Here is a 14,365-nt window from a genome sequence, read left to right as displayed (position 1 = left end):
CTGTAGACTCTGTGTGTGTGTGTGTGTGTGTCTGGGTGTGTGTGTGTGTGTGTCTGTGTGTGTGTGTGTGTATGTCTGTGTGTGTGTCTGTGTGTATGTCTGTGTGTGTGTCTGTGTGTGTATGTGTGTTTGTGTGTGTGTGAGAGTGTGTGTGTGTGTGTCTGTGTGTGTGTGTGTGTGAGTGTGTGTCTGTGTGTGTGTCTGGGTGTGTGTGTCTGTGTGTCTGTGTCTGTGTGTCTGGGTATGTGTGTGTGAGAGTGTGTGTGTGCGTGTCTGTGTGAGATCCTCACCTCCGCCCCCGCCTCCCCCACTATCTTTGTCTCCTCCACGAACCTCCTGGTCACTCACCCAGTCAGGCTCACACTGAGGGGGGTGGGGGGCGGTCGGATAAACCTCCCTCAGCCCCGAGTGAGTTACTCTCCCACCCCCTCCACTCCTCCCCGACCCCCGTCCCTCGCCCTCGACCCCCTCTCCACCCCTCCGCCCTTCTCCCTCCCCCCGACCCCTCTCCTCCACTCTCTGCTTACCCATGGCCCCTGCACTCCCCCTTCCCCCCCATCCATCACTGGATCACCTCAGGCTATTGTGCTGGTAAACACTTGTGTGTACCTGTGTGTGTGTGTGTGTGTGTGTGTGTGTGCACATGTGTGCATGTATACACCTGTGTGTGAATATGCACATCCGTATATCTGTGTGGGCATGTTATGTGTACATGTGTGTCATTTCATGTGTGTGTACGTGTGTACACGTGTGTGAGTGTGCATGTGAGTGTCTGAGTGTGCACGTGTGTGTATATCTGTGTGCGTGTGTACACGCATGTGTATATCTGTGTGTGTGAGTGTACACGCGTGTGCGTATCTGTGTGTGGGTGTACATGCGTGTGCGTATCTGTGAGTGTACACGCGTGTGCGTATCTGTGTGTGAGTGTACACGCATGTGTATATCTGTGTGTGTGATTGTACACGCGTGTGTGTATCTGTGTGTGATTGTACACACGTGTATACCTGTGTGCGATTGTACATGCGTGTGTATATGTGTGTGTACACGCGTGTTTATCTGTGTGCGTGAGTGTACACGTGTGTGTACATGCATGTGTATATCTGTGTGTGTGTGTACATGCGTGTGTATGTGTGTGTGAGTGTACACGTGTGTGTACACGTGTGTGTGTGTACACGTGTGTGTACACGTGTGTGTGTGTACACGTGTGTGTGTGTGATTGTACATGTGTGTGTGAGTGTGAGTGTGTGTGTGAGTGCAGCGGAGCCGCGAATGGAACCCACCTTTCCCCTCGGTGGTCTCTACGGAGGAACTTCCACCTCTGCGTCCGCCACCTCGTAGGACTCGCTGGTCTTCCCCCCGCAGGGGCAGCAGCGGCTCAACCAAGGGCAACACCTCCGCCAGCCGCTCTTCTTCGAAGCCTGTTCCACCCCGGGGCACGGCGCAGCGTCCGAGGGAACCAGCGCCATGGCAGCCTCCGGCCGCCTGCCAATCTCACTGCCAGGGACAGGGCATTGCGAGTGGGCATCGGGGTGGGCTGTGTGTGTCGGGGGGGGGGGTTACGGAGCTTACTAACAGAACAGAGAGCGCGAGGGAGTGGAGAGAGAGGAGGGGGGAAAAAACCCAGGGAGAAAGATCTGCCTTTCAAAAACTTTTAAAACTTACAGAACAATTTAAAAACTTTGACTAAGTTCCGAATACTGTCAACGTGTAGTTCCGGACAGGTTCAAAAACGATGCGGTTCTGTCTAAAAATAGACTTGGAAAAGTTTAAAACACTTTCGCAAAGTTTAGAAGACCGTCTAAAAATAGTCTTGGCCAAGTTTACAAACTTAAAATCAAACTGGCAGTCTTTAAAGAGGTCGGAATATACGTTTTATGGACTAGTTTTATAAACTTCTGAAAGGTTTTGATTATTGTTAAAATCTCACCCTGTACAATTATAGATAAACTTTTGTCTCGTCTTAAAAAAAAATAGCTTTCGGAAAAGTTTACTAAGTTAAAAGTTTAAAACAAAACTTACAGTGTTTACGAAGGTTCAGATATGGTCTAAACGGTTTACAGAATAGTTTTATAAACCTCTGAAAGATTATTGTTAAAATCTCACCCCCTACAATTGGAGATAAACTTTGTTTTAAAAAAAAGCTTTCGGAAAAGTTTACCAACTTAAAAGTTTAAAATAAAACTTACAGTGTTTACGAAGGTTCAGATATGGTCTAAACGGTTTGTAGAATAGTTTTATAAACCTCTGAAAGATTATTGTTAAAATCTCACCCCCTACAATTGGAGATAAACTTTTGTCTTAAAAAAAATAGCTTCTGGAAAAGTTTACCAACTTAAAAGTTTAAAACAAAACTTACAGTGTTTACGAAGGTTCAGATATGGTCTAAACGGTTTACAACTTAAAAGTTTAAAGTAAAACTGACAGCGCTTGCGAAGGTCGGAAAATGGTCTAAACGGTTTACGGGATAGTTATCTGAAGGGCTTTGAAATACTGTCAAAAATATCACTGCCAGAATGTCGAAACGAAACCACACTCCGGATTTGGAGAAGTCTGAGCCCTTTCGCAGAGCGAACAAGATAAAGTTTTGGAAAAGTTCACAAACTCCGACACAAAAAAGCGCCCAAGATTTTTCAAATGCTTGCAAAGTTTCGCAAGAGCGATTGGGAGAAAAGTAAACGCCCCCCACCCCGCCCGTCTGGGTTTATCTCCCCTGTCACCGAAATAATCCCCTGACGACGCTTTCCGAAATCGCTCACGGGGCGGGGGGGGTTCTCGGAAAGCCGAGCTGCGAGTGTCTCCCCGGGGTTTATTGGCAGCGTCGATGAGCTGGATTCCGCAGCACACCCCCCCCCCACCACCGCCTCGCTGGCTGCTGTCACACACTGAGCAGAGCAGAACGAGATCCGTAACATGCCAGGCTGTAAACGGGACGGTCTCTCTGCTTCATAGATTTATATATAGAGGCAGGACATGCCTCCACTTAAAGCGACAGCGCCCCTTGGCCAACCCCACCCCTTTCAGAGGGCGAGTGCTCCCTCGGTGAGGGGCGAGAGGGGAGCTGGGGGTGGGTGGGGTGGGGGGGGGGGAGCTGTGTTCCTCGTGGTGTGTGTCAAAAGAATGTGGCTGGGCGGAACTCGCCGTGACTCATGACACTGCTGAGACAGAGAGGAGTAACGTTACTAACACAGTGACGCTATTCTCTCTCTCCCTCCCTCTCTCTGTCCCTCCCCGGCACTCCTAACCCACAAGGAGGGTCACATCCAGGGCACAGTTCACTGCCGAGCAGCGAGACCACACCTTACCACCACCCCCACCACAACACACACACACACACACACACACACACACACAGCTGACCCCGCTGAGGTGTGGGGGCTTAGTCTGTAGAGAGAAGGGGAGGGAGAGGGAGAGAGAGAGACAGAGAGATAGAGAGAGAGAGACAGAGAAAGAGGCAGAGAGAGAGAGACAGAGAGAGACACACGCAGACAGACAGAGACAGGGGGAGATAGAGAGAGAGGGAGGGGGAGATAGAGAGAAAGAGAGAGACAGACAGACAGAAAGAGACAGAGTGAGAGACAGACAGACAAAGAGAGACAGAGAGAGAGAGAGACAGAGAGAGAGAGACAGAGAGAGAGAGAGAGAGAGGGAAGACAGAGAGAGAGACAGAGAGGGGGGAGAGACAGAGAGAGAGACAGAGAGAGAGAGAGAGAGAAGAGAGAGAGAGAGAGAGAGACAGAGAGAGAGAGAGGGACAGAGAGAGAGAGAGAGAGAGGGACAGAGAGAGAGAGAGACAGAGAGAGACACACACAGAGAGACAGAGACAGGGGGAGATAGAGAGAGAGGGAGGGGGAGATAGAGAGAAAGACAGAGACAGACAGACAGACAGAAAGAGACAGAGTGAGAGACAGACAGACAAAGAGAGACAGAGAGAGAGAGAACAGAGAGAGAGTGAGAGAGAGGGAAGACAGAGAGAGAGACAGAGAGGGGGGAGAGACAGAGAGAGAGAGAGAGAAGAGAGAGAGAGAGATAGAGACAGAGACACAGAGAGGGGAGAGAGAAAGAGACAGAGAGAGAGAGAGAGATGGACAGAGAAAGACAGACAGACACAGAGAGAGAGAGAGAGGAAAGGGAGAGAGAGAGACTGAAAGAGGGTGGATTTAATTTGATTCGATTTATTATTGTCACATGTACTGGGATACAGTGAAAAGTATTGTTTCTCGCGCGCTGTACGGACAAAGCATACCGTTCATAGAGAAGGAAAGGAGAGAGGGTGCAGAATGTAGTGTTACAGTCACAGCGAGGGTGTAGAGAAAGATCAGCTTAATGCGAGGTAGGTCCATTCAAAAGTCTGACAGCAGCAGGGAAGAAGCTGTTCTTGAGTCGGTCGGTACGGGACCTCAGACTTTTGTATCTTTTCCCCGACGGAAGAAGGTGGGAGAGAGAATGTCCGGGGTGTGTGGGGTGGGGGGTCCTTAATTATACCGGCTGCTTTTCCCCGAGGCAGCGGGAAGTGTAGACAGAGTCAATGGATGGGAGGCTGGTTTGTGTGATGGATTGGGGGCTACATTCACCATCCTTTTGTAGTTCCTTGCGGTCTTGGGCAGAGCAGGATCCCAGACCGAGCTGTGATCCAACCAGAAAGAATGCTTTCTATGGGGCATCTGGAAAAGTTGGTGAGAGTCGGAGCGGACATGCCAAATTTCCTCAGTCTTCTGAGAAAGTAGAGGCGTTGGTGGCGCTTTCTTAACTATAGTGTTGGAGTGGGGGGGGGACCAGGACAGGTTGTTGGTGATCTGGACACCTAGAAGCTCTCGCTCCTTTCTACTCCATCCCCGTTGATGTAGACAGGGACACGTTCCCCTTTACACTTCCTGAACTCGAGAATCTCCTTTGTTGTGTTGAGATTGAGGGGGAGATTATTGTCACCGCACCAGTTCACCAGGTTCTCGATCTCGTTCTTGTTCTCTGTCTCATCATTGTTTGAGATCCGACCCACTATGGTGGGGTTGTCAGCAACCTTGAGAATCGAGTTGGAGAGGAATTTGGCCGCACAGTCGGAGGGATATAAGGAGTATAGTGAGGGGGGTTGAGAACACAGCACTAAAACAATGAACGCACCACCCCACTGAAAAGGATATTATTAAACTAGAAAGAGCGCGGAAAAGATTTACTAGGATGCTACCGGGACTTGATGGATTGAGTTATAAGGAGAGGCTGGATAGACTGGGACTTTTTTCTCTGGAGCGTAGGAGGCTGAGGGGTGATCTTATAGAGGTCTATAAAATAATGAGGGGCACAGATCAGCGAGATAGTCAATATCTTTTCCCCCAAAGGTAGGGGAGTCTAAAACTAGAGGGCAGAGGGTTTAAGGTGAGAGGGGAGAGGGTCCAGAGGGGGCAATTTTTTCACCCAGAGGGTGGTGAGTGTCTGGAACGAGCTGCCAGAGGCAGTAGTAGAGGCGGGTACAATTTTATCTTTTAGTTTAGACAGTTACATGGGTACGATGGGTATCGAGGGATATGGGCCAAATGTGGGCAATTGGGATTAGCTTAGGGGTTTTAAAGAAGGGGGCAGCATGGAGAAGTAGGGCCGAGGGGCCTGTTTCCACGCTGTAAACCTCTCTGTGACTCTATGGCTCTGTGATTCTATCATTTTTCTAGATAAACATACACATAAGTGCTTTATCCCTACATATCCAGGTGTCCAGATCACCAACAACCTGTCCTGGTCCCCCCCATGCCGACACTATAGTTAAGAAAGCCCCACCAACACCTCTACTTTCTCAGGAGACTGAGGAAATTTGGCATGTCCGCTACGGCCTCTCACCAACTTTTACAGATGCCCCATAGAAAGCATTCTTTCTGGTTGGATCACAGCTCGGTCTGGGATCCTGCTCTGCCCAAGACCGCAAGGAACTACAAAAGGGTGGTGAATGTAGCCCCCAATCCATCGCACAAACCAGCCTCCCATCCATTGACTCTGTCTACACTTCCCACTGCCTCGGGGAAAAGCAGCCGGGATAATTAAGGACCCCCCCCCCTCCCCACACACCCCGGACATTCTCTCTTCCACCTTCTTCCGTCGGGGAAAAAGATACAAAAGTCTGAGGTCCCGTACCGACCGACTCAAGAACAACTTCTTCCCTGCTGCTGTCAGACTTTTGAATGGACCTACCTCGCATTAAGCTGATCTTTCTCTACACCCTCGCTGTGACTGTAACACTACATTCTGCACCCTCTCCTTTCCTTCTCTATGAGCGGTATGCTTTGTCTGTACAGCGCGCAAGAAACAATACTTTTCACTGTATCCCAATACATGGGACAATAATAAATCTAATCAAATATTAAGCTGATCTTTCTCTACACCCTCGCTGTGACTGTAACACTACATTCTGCACCCTCTCCTTTCCTTCTCTATGAATGGTATGCTTTATCTGTATAGCGCACAAAAAACAAGACTTTTCACTGTATCCCAATACATGGGACAATAATAAATCTAATCAAATATTAAGTTGATCTTTCTCTACACCCTCGCTGTGACTGTAACACAACATTCTGCACTCTCTCCTTCTCTATGAACAGTATGCTTTGTCTGTACAGCGCGCAAGAAACAATACTTTTCACTGTACCCCAGCACACGGGACAATAATAAATCTAACCAAATACTAAGCTGATCTTTCTCTACACCCTCGCTGTGACTGTAACACTACATTCTGCACTCTCTCCTTTCCTTCTCTATGAATGGTATGCTTTATCTGTATAGCGCACAAAAAACAAGACTTTTCACTGTACCCCAGCACACGGGACAATAATAAATCTAATCAAATACTAAGCTGATCTTTCTCTACACCCTCGCTAAATCAAATCAATGTCAGAATGAGGAGTCAGAGTGCCAGGAACGACAGGCCAATGTGTTTTATTATAAAACCCAGTACACCCGTCCGAGTTGGTGTGGAATTTACAGAGCGATAACAAGCTGTGAGGGATGATCCTGGGAATGTGATCTGTAACGCGGTGTTGAACTTGGCCAGGGTGTAACTCACACATTCCTGGCACCCGTCCCGGGGGCGCAAACGGGACAACTTTGTAGGTTTCGCAAAACTACTTTCCGGTGTGGGAGACGGAACCAGGAGTTTTTAATCCTGCTTCCCTTCCCCTCCCCTCCCTGCTCCATGTGTACCATCGCACACGCCTGGGATTCAGCAACAGTGCGGCGCTCCCTCGGCACTGACCCTCCCCCCACGCAGTGCGGCGCTCCCTCGGCGCCCACCCTCCCCACACACAGTGCGGCGCTCCCTCAGCACTGACCCTCCCCACACACAGTGCGGCGCTCCCTCGGCGCCCACCCTCCCCACACACAGTGCGGCGCTCCCTCAGCACTGACCCTCCCCACACACAGTGCGGCGCTCCCTCGGCGCCGACCCTCCCCACACAGTGCGGCGCTCCCTCAGCGCCGACCCTCCCCACACAGTGCGGCGCTCCCTCAGCACCGACCCTCCCCACACAGTGCGGCGCTCCCTCAGCACCGACCCTCCCCACACACAGTGCGGCGCTCCCTCAGCACTGACCCTCCCCACACAGTGCGGCGCTCCCTCAGCGCCGACCCTCCCCACACAGTGCGGCGCTCCCTCAGCACTGACCCTCCCCACACAGTGCGGCGCTCCCTCAGCACCGACCCTCCCCACACACAGTGCGGCGCTCCCTCGGCGCCGACCCTCCCCACACAGTGCGGCGCTCCCTCGGCACTGACCCTCCCCACACAGTGCGGCGCTCCCTCGGCACTGACCCTCCCCACACAGTGCGGCGCTCCCTCGGCACTGACCCTCCCCACACAGTGCGGCGCTCCCTCGGCACTGACCCTCCCCACACAGTGCGGCGCTCCCTCGGCACTGACCCTCCCCACACAGTGCGGCGCTCCCTCGGCACTGACCCTCCCCACACAGTGCGGCGCTCCCTCAGCACCGACCCTCCCCACACACACAGTGCGGCGCTCCCTCGGCACCGACCCTCCCCACACACAGTGCGGCGCTCCCTCGGCACTGACCCTCCCCACACAGTGCGGGGCTCCCTCAGCACCGACCCTCCCCACACACACAGTGCGGCGCTCCCTCGGCACCGACCCTCCCCACACACAGTGCGGCGCTCCCTCGGCACTGACCCTCCCCACACAGTGCGGGGCTCCCTCAGCACCGACCCTCCCCACACACACAGTGCGGCGCTCCCTCGGCGCCGACCCTCCCCACACACAGTGCGGCGCTCCCTCGGCACTGACCCTCCCCACACAGTGCAGCGCTCCCTCAGCACCGACCCTCCCCACACACACAGTGCGGCGCTCCCTCAGCACCGACCCTCCCCACACACAGTGCGGCGCTCCCTCGGCACCGACCCTCCTCACACAGTGCGGCGCTCCCTCGGCGCCGACCCTCCCCACACACAGTGCGGCGCTCCCTCGGCACCGACCCTCCCCACACACAGTGCGGCGCTCCCTCGGCGCCGACCCTCCCCACACAGTGCGGCGCTCCCTCGGCACCGACCCTCCCCACACACACAGTGCGGCGCTCCCTCGGCACTGACCCTCCCCACACAGTGCAGCGCTCCCTCAGCACCGACCCTCCCCACACACACAGTGCGGCGCTCCCTCAGCACCGACCCTCCCCACACACAGTGCGGCGCTCCCTCGGCACCGACCCTCCTCACACAGTGCGGCGCTCCCTCGGCGCCGACCCTCCCCACACACAGTGTGGCGCTCCCTCGGCACCGACCCTCCCCACACACAGTGCGGCGCTCCCTCGGCGCCGACCCTCCCCACACAGTGCGGCGCTCCCTCGGCACCGACCCTCCCCACACACACAGTGCGGCGCTCCCTCGGCGCCGACCCTCCCCACACAGTGCGGCGCTCCCTCGGCACCGACCCTCCCCACACACACAGTGCGGCGCTCCCTCAGCACTGACCCTCCCCACACAGTGCGGCGCTCCCTCGGCACTGACCCTCCCCCCACGCAGTGCGGCGCTCCCTCGGCACCGACCCTCCCCACACAGTGCGGCGCTCCCTCGGCGCTGACCCTCCCCCCACGCAGTGCGGCGCTCCCTCGGCGCCGACCCTCCCCACACACAGTGCGGCGCTCCCTCGGCGCCGACCCTCCCCACACACAGTGCGGCGCTCCCTCGGCGCCGACCCTCCCCACACACAGTGCGGCGCTCCCTCGGCGCCGACCCTCCCCACACACAGTGCGGCGCTCCCTCGGCGCCGACCCTCCCCACACACAGTGCGGCGCTCCCTCGGCGCCGACCCTCCCCACACACAGTGCGGCGCTCCCTCGGCGCCGACCCTCCCCACACACAGTGCGGCGCTCCCTCGGCGCCGACCCTCCCCACAGTGCGGGGCTCCCTCAGCATGACCCTCCCCACAGTGCGGGGCTCCCTCAGCACTGACCCTCCCCACAGTGCGGCGCTCCCTGGTTGAGGGTGTTGGGTTGGGGGTTTTGGAGACCGCTCTGTGTCGGGGAAGTAGGGAGTGTTGAGCACTCGAGGGTTTTTGGTGTGTAAGATTTCGCCCCTCGCAGCTGACACTCCCCAAGGGCTGAGGTAAGAGGGTGCGTTCTGGGGTGAGAGCCCCGCCTGGCAACGATTGCAAATACCAGCACCGATTATCTCACCTCCAAACACTCGATCAACCTCAAACTGATCCACAAAGAACAGACAGGTCTGGGCAGGTTAGAACAACTGACAGAGAGAGAGAGAGGGACAGAGAGAGACGGGGAGAGACAGAGAGAGAGAGAGAGAGAGAGACAGAGAGAGAGAGACAGAGAGACGGGGAGAGACAGGGAGAGACAGAGCGAGAGAGAGAGAGAGAGAGAGAGAGACGGGGAGAGACAGAGCGAGAGAGAGAGAGAGGAGGGGAGAGACAGAGCGAGAGAGAGAGAGAGAGAGAGACGGGGAGAGACAGAGCGAGAGAGAGAGACGGGGAGAGACAGAGCGAGAGAGAGAGACGGGGAGAGACAGAGAGAGAGAGACGGGGAGAGACAGAGCGAGAGAGAGAGAGAGAAGGGGAGAGAGAGCGAGAGAGAGAGAGAGAGACGGGGAGAGACAGAGCGAGAGAGAGAGAGAGACGGGGAGAGAGCGAGAGAGAGAGACGGGGAGAGACAGAGCGAGAGAGAGAGACGGGGAGAGACAGAGCGAGAGAGAGAGAGAGACGTGGAGAGACAGAGAGAGAGAGACACACAGAGACAGAGAGAGAGAGTGAGAGAGACGGGGAAAGACAGAGAGCAATAGGGAGATGGGGAGAGACAGAGTGAGAGAGAGGGAGAGACAGAGACAGAGACAGAGCGAGAGACAGTGGGGGGATACAGAGACAGAGAGAGACAGAGACAGAGAGAGACAGAGAGAAGGGGAGACAGAGTTTCAGAGTTTGGAGTGAGCCAGTCGGCTGTGCAGTGGGTGGTCTGATAGCGGGGGGATATTGGGGAGCGGGGTGGTGCTGAATAGGGGGGAGACTGGATTGTCAGAGACAGAGAGAGAGAGAGAGACACAGACAGAGAGAGAGATGGAGAGACACAGACACAGAGAGAGATGGAGAGAGTTTTACTGAAGAAGCAAAGCCAGAGAGGGTGTGAGGGGAATGAACAGCTCTGTCCCACAGGTTAGGATTGTACAGAGCAAGACTCCGAGTGGTAACGGAGAAGGGAAGTGCGTTTATAGACAATAGCTCAGTGGTTAGCGCTGCTGCTTCACAGCTCCAGGGGCCTGGGTTCGATTCCCGGCTTGGGTCACTGTCTGTGTGGAGTTTGCACATTCTGAACCCGTTTGAACCCGTTATCGAGAGCGGCGAGGGCTGCGGAACGCCCAACGGGGAGGTGGGCTGCTGTTCCTTCCCCCTGGCCTGGGGCTGGCCGCAACCCTGCGGCAGACCGAGGGCAGAGGGGTCAGTACGAGAGGAAGATGGCCAATCGAGATGGCAGGGGGCTGCCGTCCACGTAGGGAGGAGGGGATTGGGGGGGGTCACACTTACGGACTGACCGGGAAGTGGGGGGGGAGGCAATCCGCAAAGTATACTGTGATAAACACCCAGCCACTCGAATCCCTGAGGGAAAATGCGAAACAGCTGCCAAAACAATCGCTGCAATTTGGTTATGAGGAGGAGGAAACCAGAAAATAATGTTTCTGGCCATCTGCGATGATATTATATTCAACTAAACATTCTTTCAAGATGATACACAAATTCAGGAATGGTTTTGTACAGCTAACAGTACCATAAAAAAGATCTTAGCTTCCACGATACCCAGTGTTAACTTTTCATTTTATCATAGAGTGTTTATCATAAAATCCACAGTGCAGAATGAGGCCATTCAGCCTATCAAGACTCCACCGACCACAATCCCACCCAGGCCCCAATCCCATAACTCCATGCATTTACCCAGCTAGTCCTTCTGACACTAAGGGACAATTTAGCACGGCCAATCCACCCTAACCTGACCCACCAACAGTGCAGTGCTCCCTCGGCACTGACCCTCCCACACTGCTGAGGGAGCGCCGCACTGCAGGGAGGGTCGGTGCCGAGGGAGCGCCGCACTGCGGGGAGGGTCGGTGCTGAGGGAGCGCCGCACTGCGGGGAAGGTCGGTCCTGAGGGAGCGCCGCACTGCGTGTGTGTGTCTAACCTCAGACTTTTGTATCTTTTTCCCGACGGAAGAAGGTGGAAGAGAGAATGTCCGGGGTGTGTGTGGGGGGGTCCTTAATTATCCCGGCTGCTTTTCCCCGAGGCAGCGGGAAGTGTAGACAGAGTCAATGGATGGGAGGCTGGTTTGTGTGATGGATTGGGGGCTACATTCACCACCCTTTTGTAGTTCCTTGTGGTCTTGGGCAGAGCAGGAGCCCAGACCGAGCTGTGATCCAACCAGAAAGAATGCTTTCTATGGGGTATCTGTAAAAGTTGGGGAGAGTCCGTAGCGGACATGCCAAATTTCCTCAGTCTTCTGAGAAAGTAGAGGCGTTGGTGGGGCTTTCTTAACTATAGTGTCGGAGTGGGGGGACCAGGACAGGTTGTTGGTGATCTGGGACACCTAGAAGCTCTCGACCCTTTCTACTCCATCCCCATTGATGTAGACAGGGACATGTTCCCCTTTACACTTCCTGAAGTCGATGACAATCTCCTTTGTTTTGTTGAGATTGAGGGAGAGATTATTGTCACCGCACCAGTTCACCAGGTTCTCGATCTCGTTCCTGTACTCTGTCTCATCATTGTTTGAGATCCGACCCACTACGGTGGTGTCATCAGCAACCTTGAGAATCAAACTGCAGTGGAATTTGGCCGCACGGTTGTAGGTTTAGAAGGATTGGATTCGTATGTCTCACCAGCTAAGTCTTAAATGTGGCTAACACGTCTCAGTCTCAACCATCTCACTTGGGCAGTGGACTCCAGACCCCCTCTGTGTTAAAACTCCCCCCCCCCCCCAGACATCTCCACTCAACCTTCTCACTCTCATCTCAGCCCCTTCCACTCATCATTTCCACCCTGGGGGGGAAAAAGCTTCTGACTCTCCACTCTGTCCCTCATCATCTTGTAGACTTCTATCAGGTCTCCCCCTCAACCTCCAGTGAGAACAAACCAAGTTTCTCCAACCTCTCCTCACAGCTAATGCCCTCCATACCAGGGGCAACATCCTGGTAAATCTTTTCTGTCCCCTCTCCAAAGCCTCCACATCCTTCTGGTAGTGTGGGTGACCCAGAATTGAACACTATATTCCAAGTGCGGCCTCACTAAGGTTCTATAAAGCTGCAACATGACTTGCCAACTTTTAAACTCAGTGTCCCCGGCCGATGAAGGCAAGCATGCCGTATGCCTTCCTGACTACCTTCCCCACCTGCGTTGCCACTTTCAGTGACCTGTGTATCTGTACACCCAGATCCCTCTGCCTATCACTACCCTGTGTACCTGTACACCCAGATCCCTCTGCCTATCACTACCCTGTGTACCTGTACGCCCAGATCCCTCTGCCTATCAATACTCTGTGTACCTGTACGCCCAGATCCCTCTGCCTATCACTACCCTGTGTACCTGTACGCCCAGATCCCTCTGCCTATCACTACCCTGTGTACCTGTACGCCCAGATCCCTCTGCCTATCAATACTCTGTGTACCTGTACGCCCAGATCCCTCTGCCTATCACTACCCTGTGTACCTGTACGCCCAGATCCCTCTGCCTATCACTACCCTGTGTACCTGTACGCCCGGATCCCTCTGCCTATCAATACTCTGTGTACCTGTACACCCAGATCCCTCTGCGAGTCTATGCTCCTGATGGTTCTGTCACTTATTTGATAGCTACCACCTGAATTGCCTCGGCGCCGACCCTCCCCACACACAGTGCGGCGCTCCCTCTCTGCTAACACACGGGCAAATGAGGGGTAGTGAGATAGGGAGGGGGAACGGGAGGGGAGAGGAGAGGGTGAGGGTGAGACAGAGATAAAACAGGCTCAAGTCCCCCCACTGATGAACTTATATTTTATTTCTGAGAGTATAATTTTACATGAATTTTCATTACACAGGATCACCCCATCACCTACCCTCCCCGAACCCCACACAACACTGAACCAGAGACACACTGAACCCACGGAACAACAGATCACAGATATTACTGGGCCCAGAGAGGGAGAGAGGTGGGGTGGGGGGGGAGAGACAGACAGAGAGACAGACAGAGAGACAGACAGAGAGACAGACAGAGAGACAGACAGAGAGACAGACAGAGAGACAGACAGAGAGACAGACAGAAAGGGGGGAGGGGGGGGGGAAGACAGAGAGAGAGACAGACAGAGAGACAAAGGGGGGAGAAGGGGGGGGGGAAGAGAGAGAGAGAGACAGAGAGACAGACAGACAGAGAGACAGACAGACAGAGAGACAGACAGACAGAGAGACAGACAGACAGAGAGACAGACAGACAGAGAGACAGACAGACAGACAAAAGGGGGAGAAGGTGGGCGGGGGGGAGAAGAGAGACAGAGAGATAAATGCAGGATTTGTTGGGAAGTTTTTCCATCTCGTGTCCGTCGCTCTGCGCCTGTCTTCAGGAAGCGGATCCTGCTGCAGGGAGGAGTGGAATTCCGGAACTTTCCGCCTGTCTCTGGGGCGCGGGGAGGCCGGGAAGGGCCGGGATGGGAAATAGAGGGGAATCTGTTGACGCGGATACAAAGCGAACAGAGGAAGCAGGAACTAGAATGGGGGGGGAGAAACACAGTGATGGGCTGAATGGCCTCCTTCTCTGGCTGGTGATCTGTCCGGGGGGGGGGGTCCATCTCGGTGAACTCCGACCCCCGACCCTGCCACATCCATGGCACACTCCCCGACCACCACCACCCCCCCCAACCCCCCCTCC

General features: G+C 54.6%; 1 protein-coding gene across 1 annotated transcript in view; it reads right to left on the bottom strand.

Moving 5' to 3' along the window:
• The window catches only part of LOC145340706 (uncharacterized), a gene marked incomplete at its 3' end in the record, with an annotated part of 3,667 nt that extends 755 nt beyond the window's left edge, over nucleotides 1-2,912 (bottom strand). The window contains exons 1-2 of the mRNA XM_080185169.1: nucleotides 2,718-2,912; nucleotides 1,281-1,482 (exon numbers count right to left, since the gene is read on the bottom strand). Coding sequence (XP_080041295.1) covers nucleotides 1,281-1,482; nucleotides 2,718-2,912 — 397 coding nt within the window. The remainder of the gene's footprint in view (nucleotides 1-1,280; nucleotides 1,483-2,717) is intronic.
• Between the last annotated feature and the right edge of the window lie 11,453 nt (nucleotides 2,913-14,365).

The sequence above is a fragment of the Carcharhinus amblyrhynchos genome, unplaced genomic scaffold (assembly GCF_965287045.1).
Source record: "Carcharhinus amblyrhynchos unplaced genomic scaffold, sCarAmb.v2.hapA chromosome_1313, whole genome shotgun sequence".
Lineage (NCBI taxonomy): Eukaryota > Metazoa > Chordata > Chondrichthyes > Carcharhiniformes > Carcharhinidae > Carcharhinus > Carcharhinus amblyrhynchos.
Note: the sequence above shows the minus strand (reverse complement) of the source record. Positions and strands in the feature narration are given on the sequence as shown.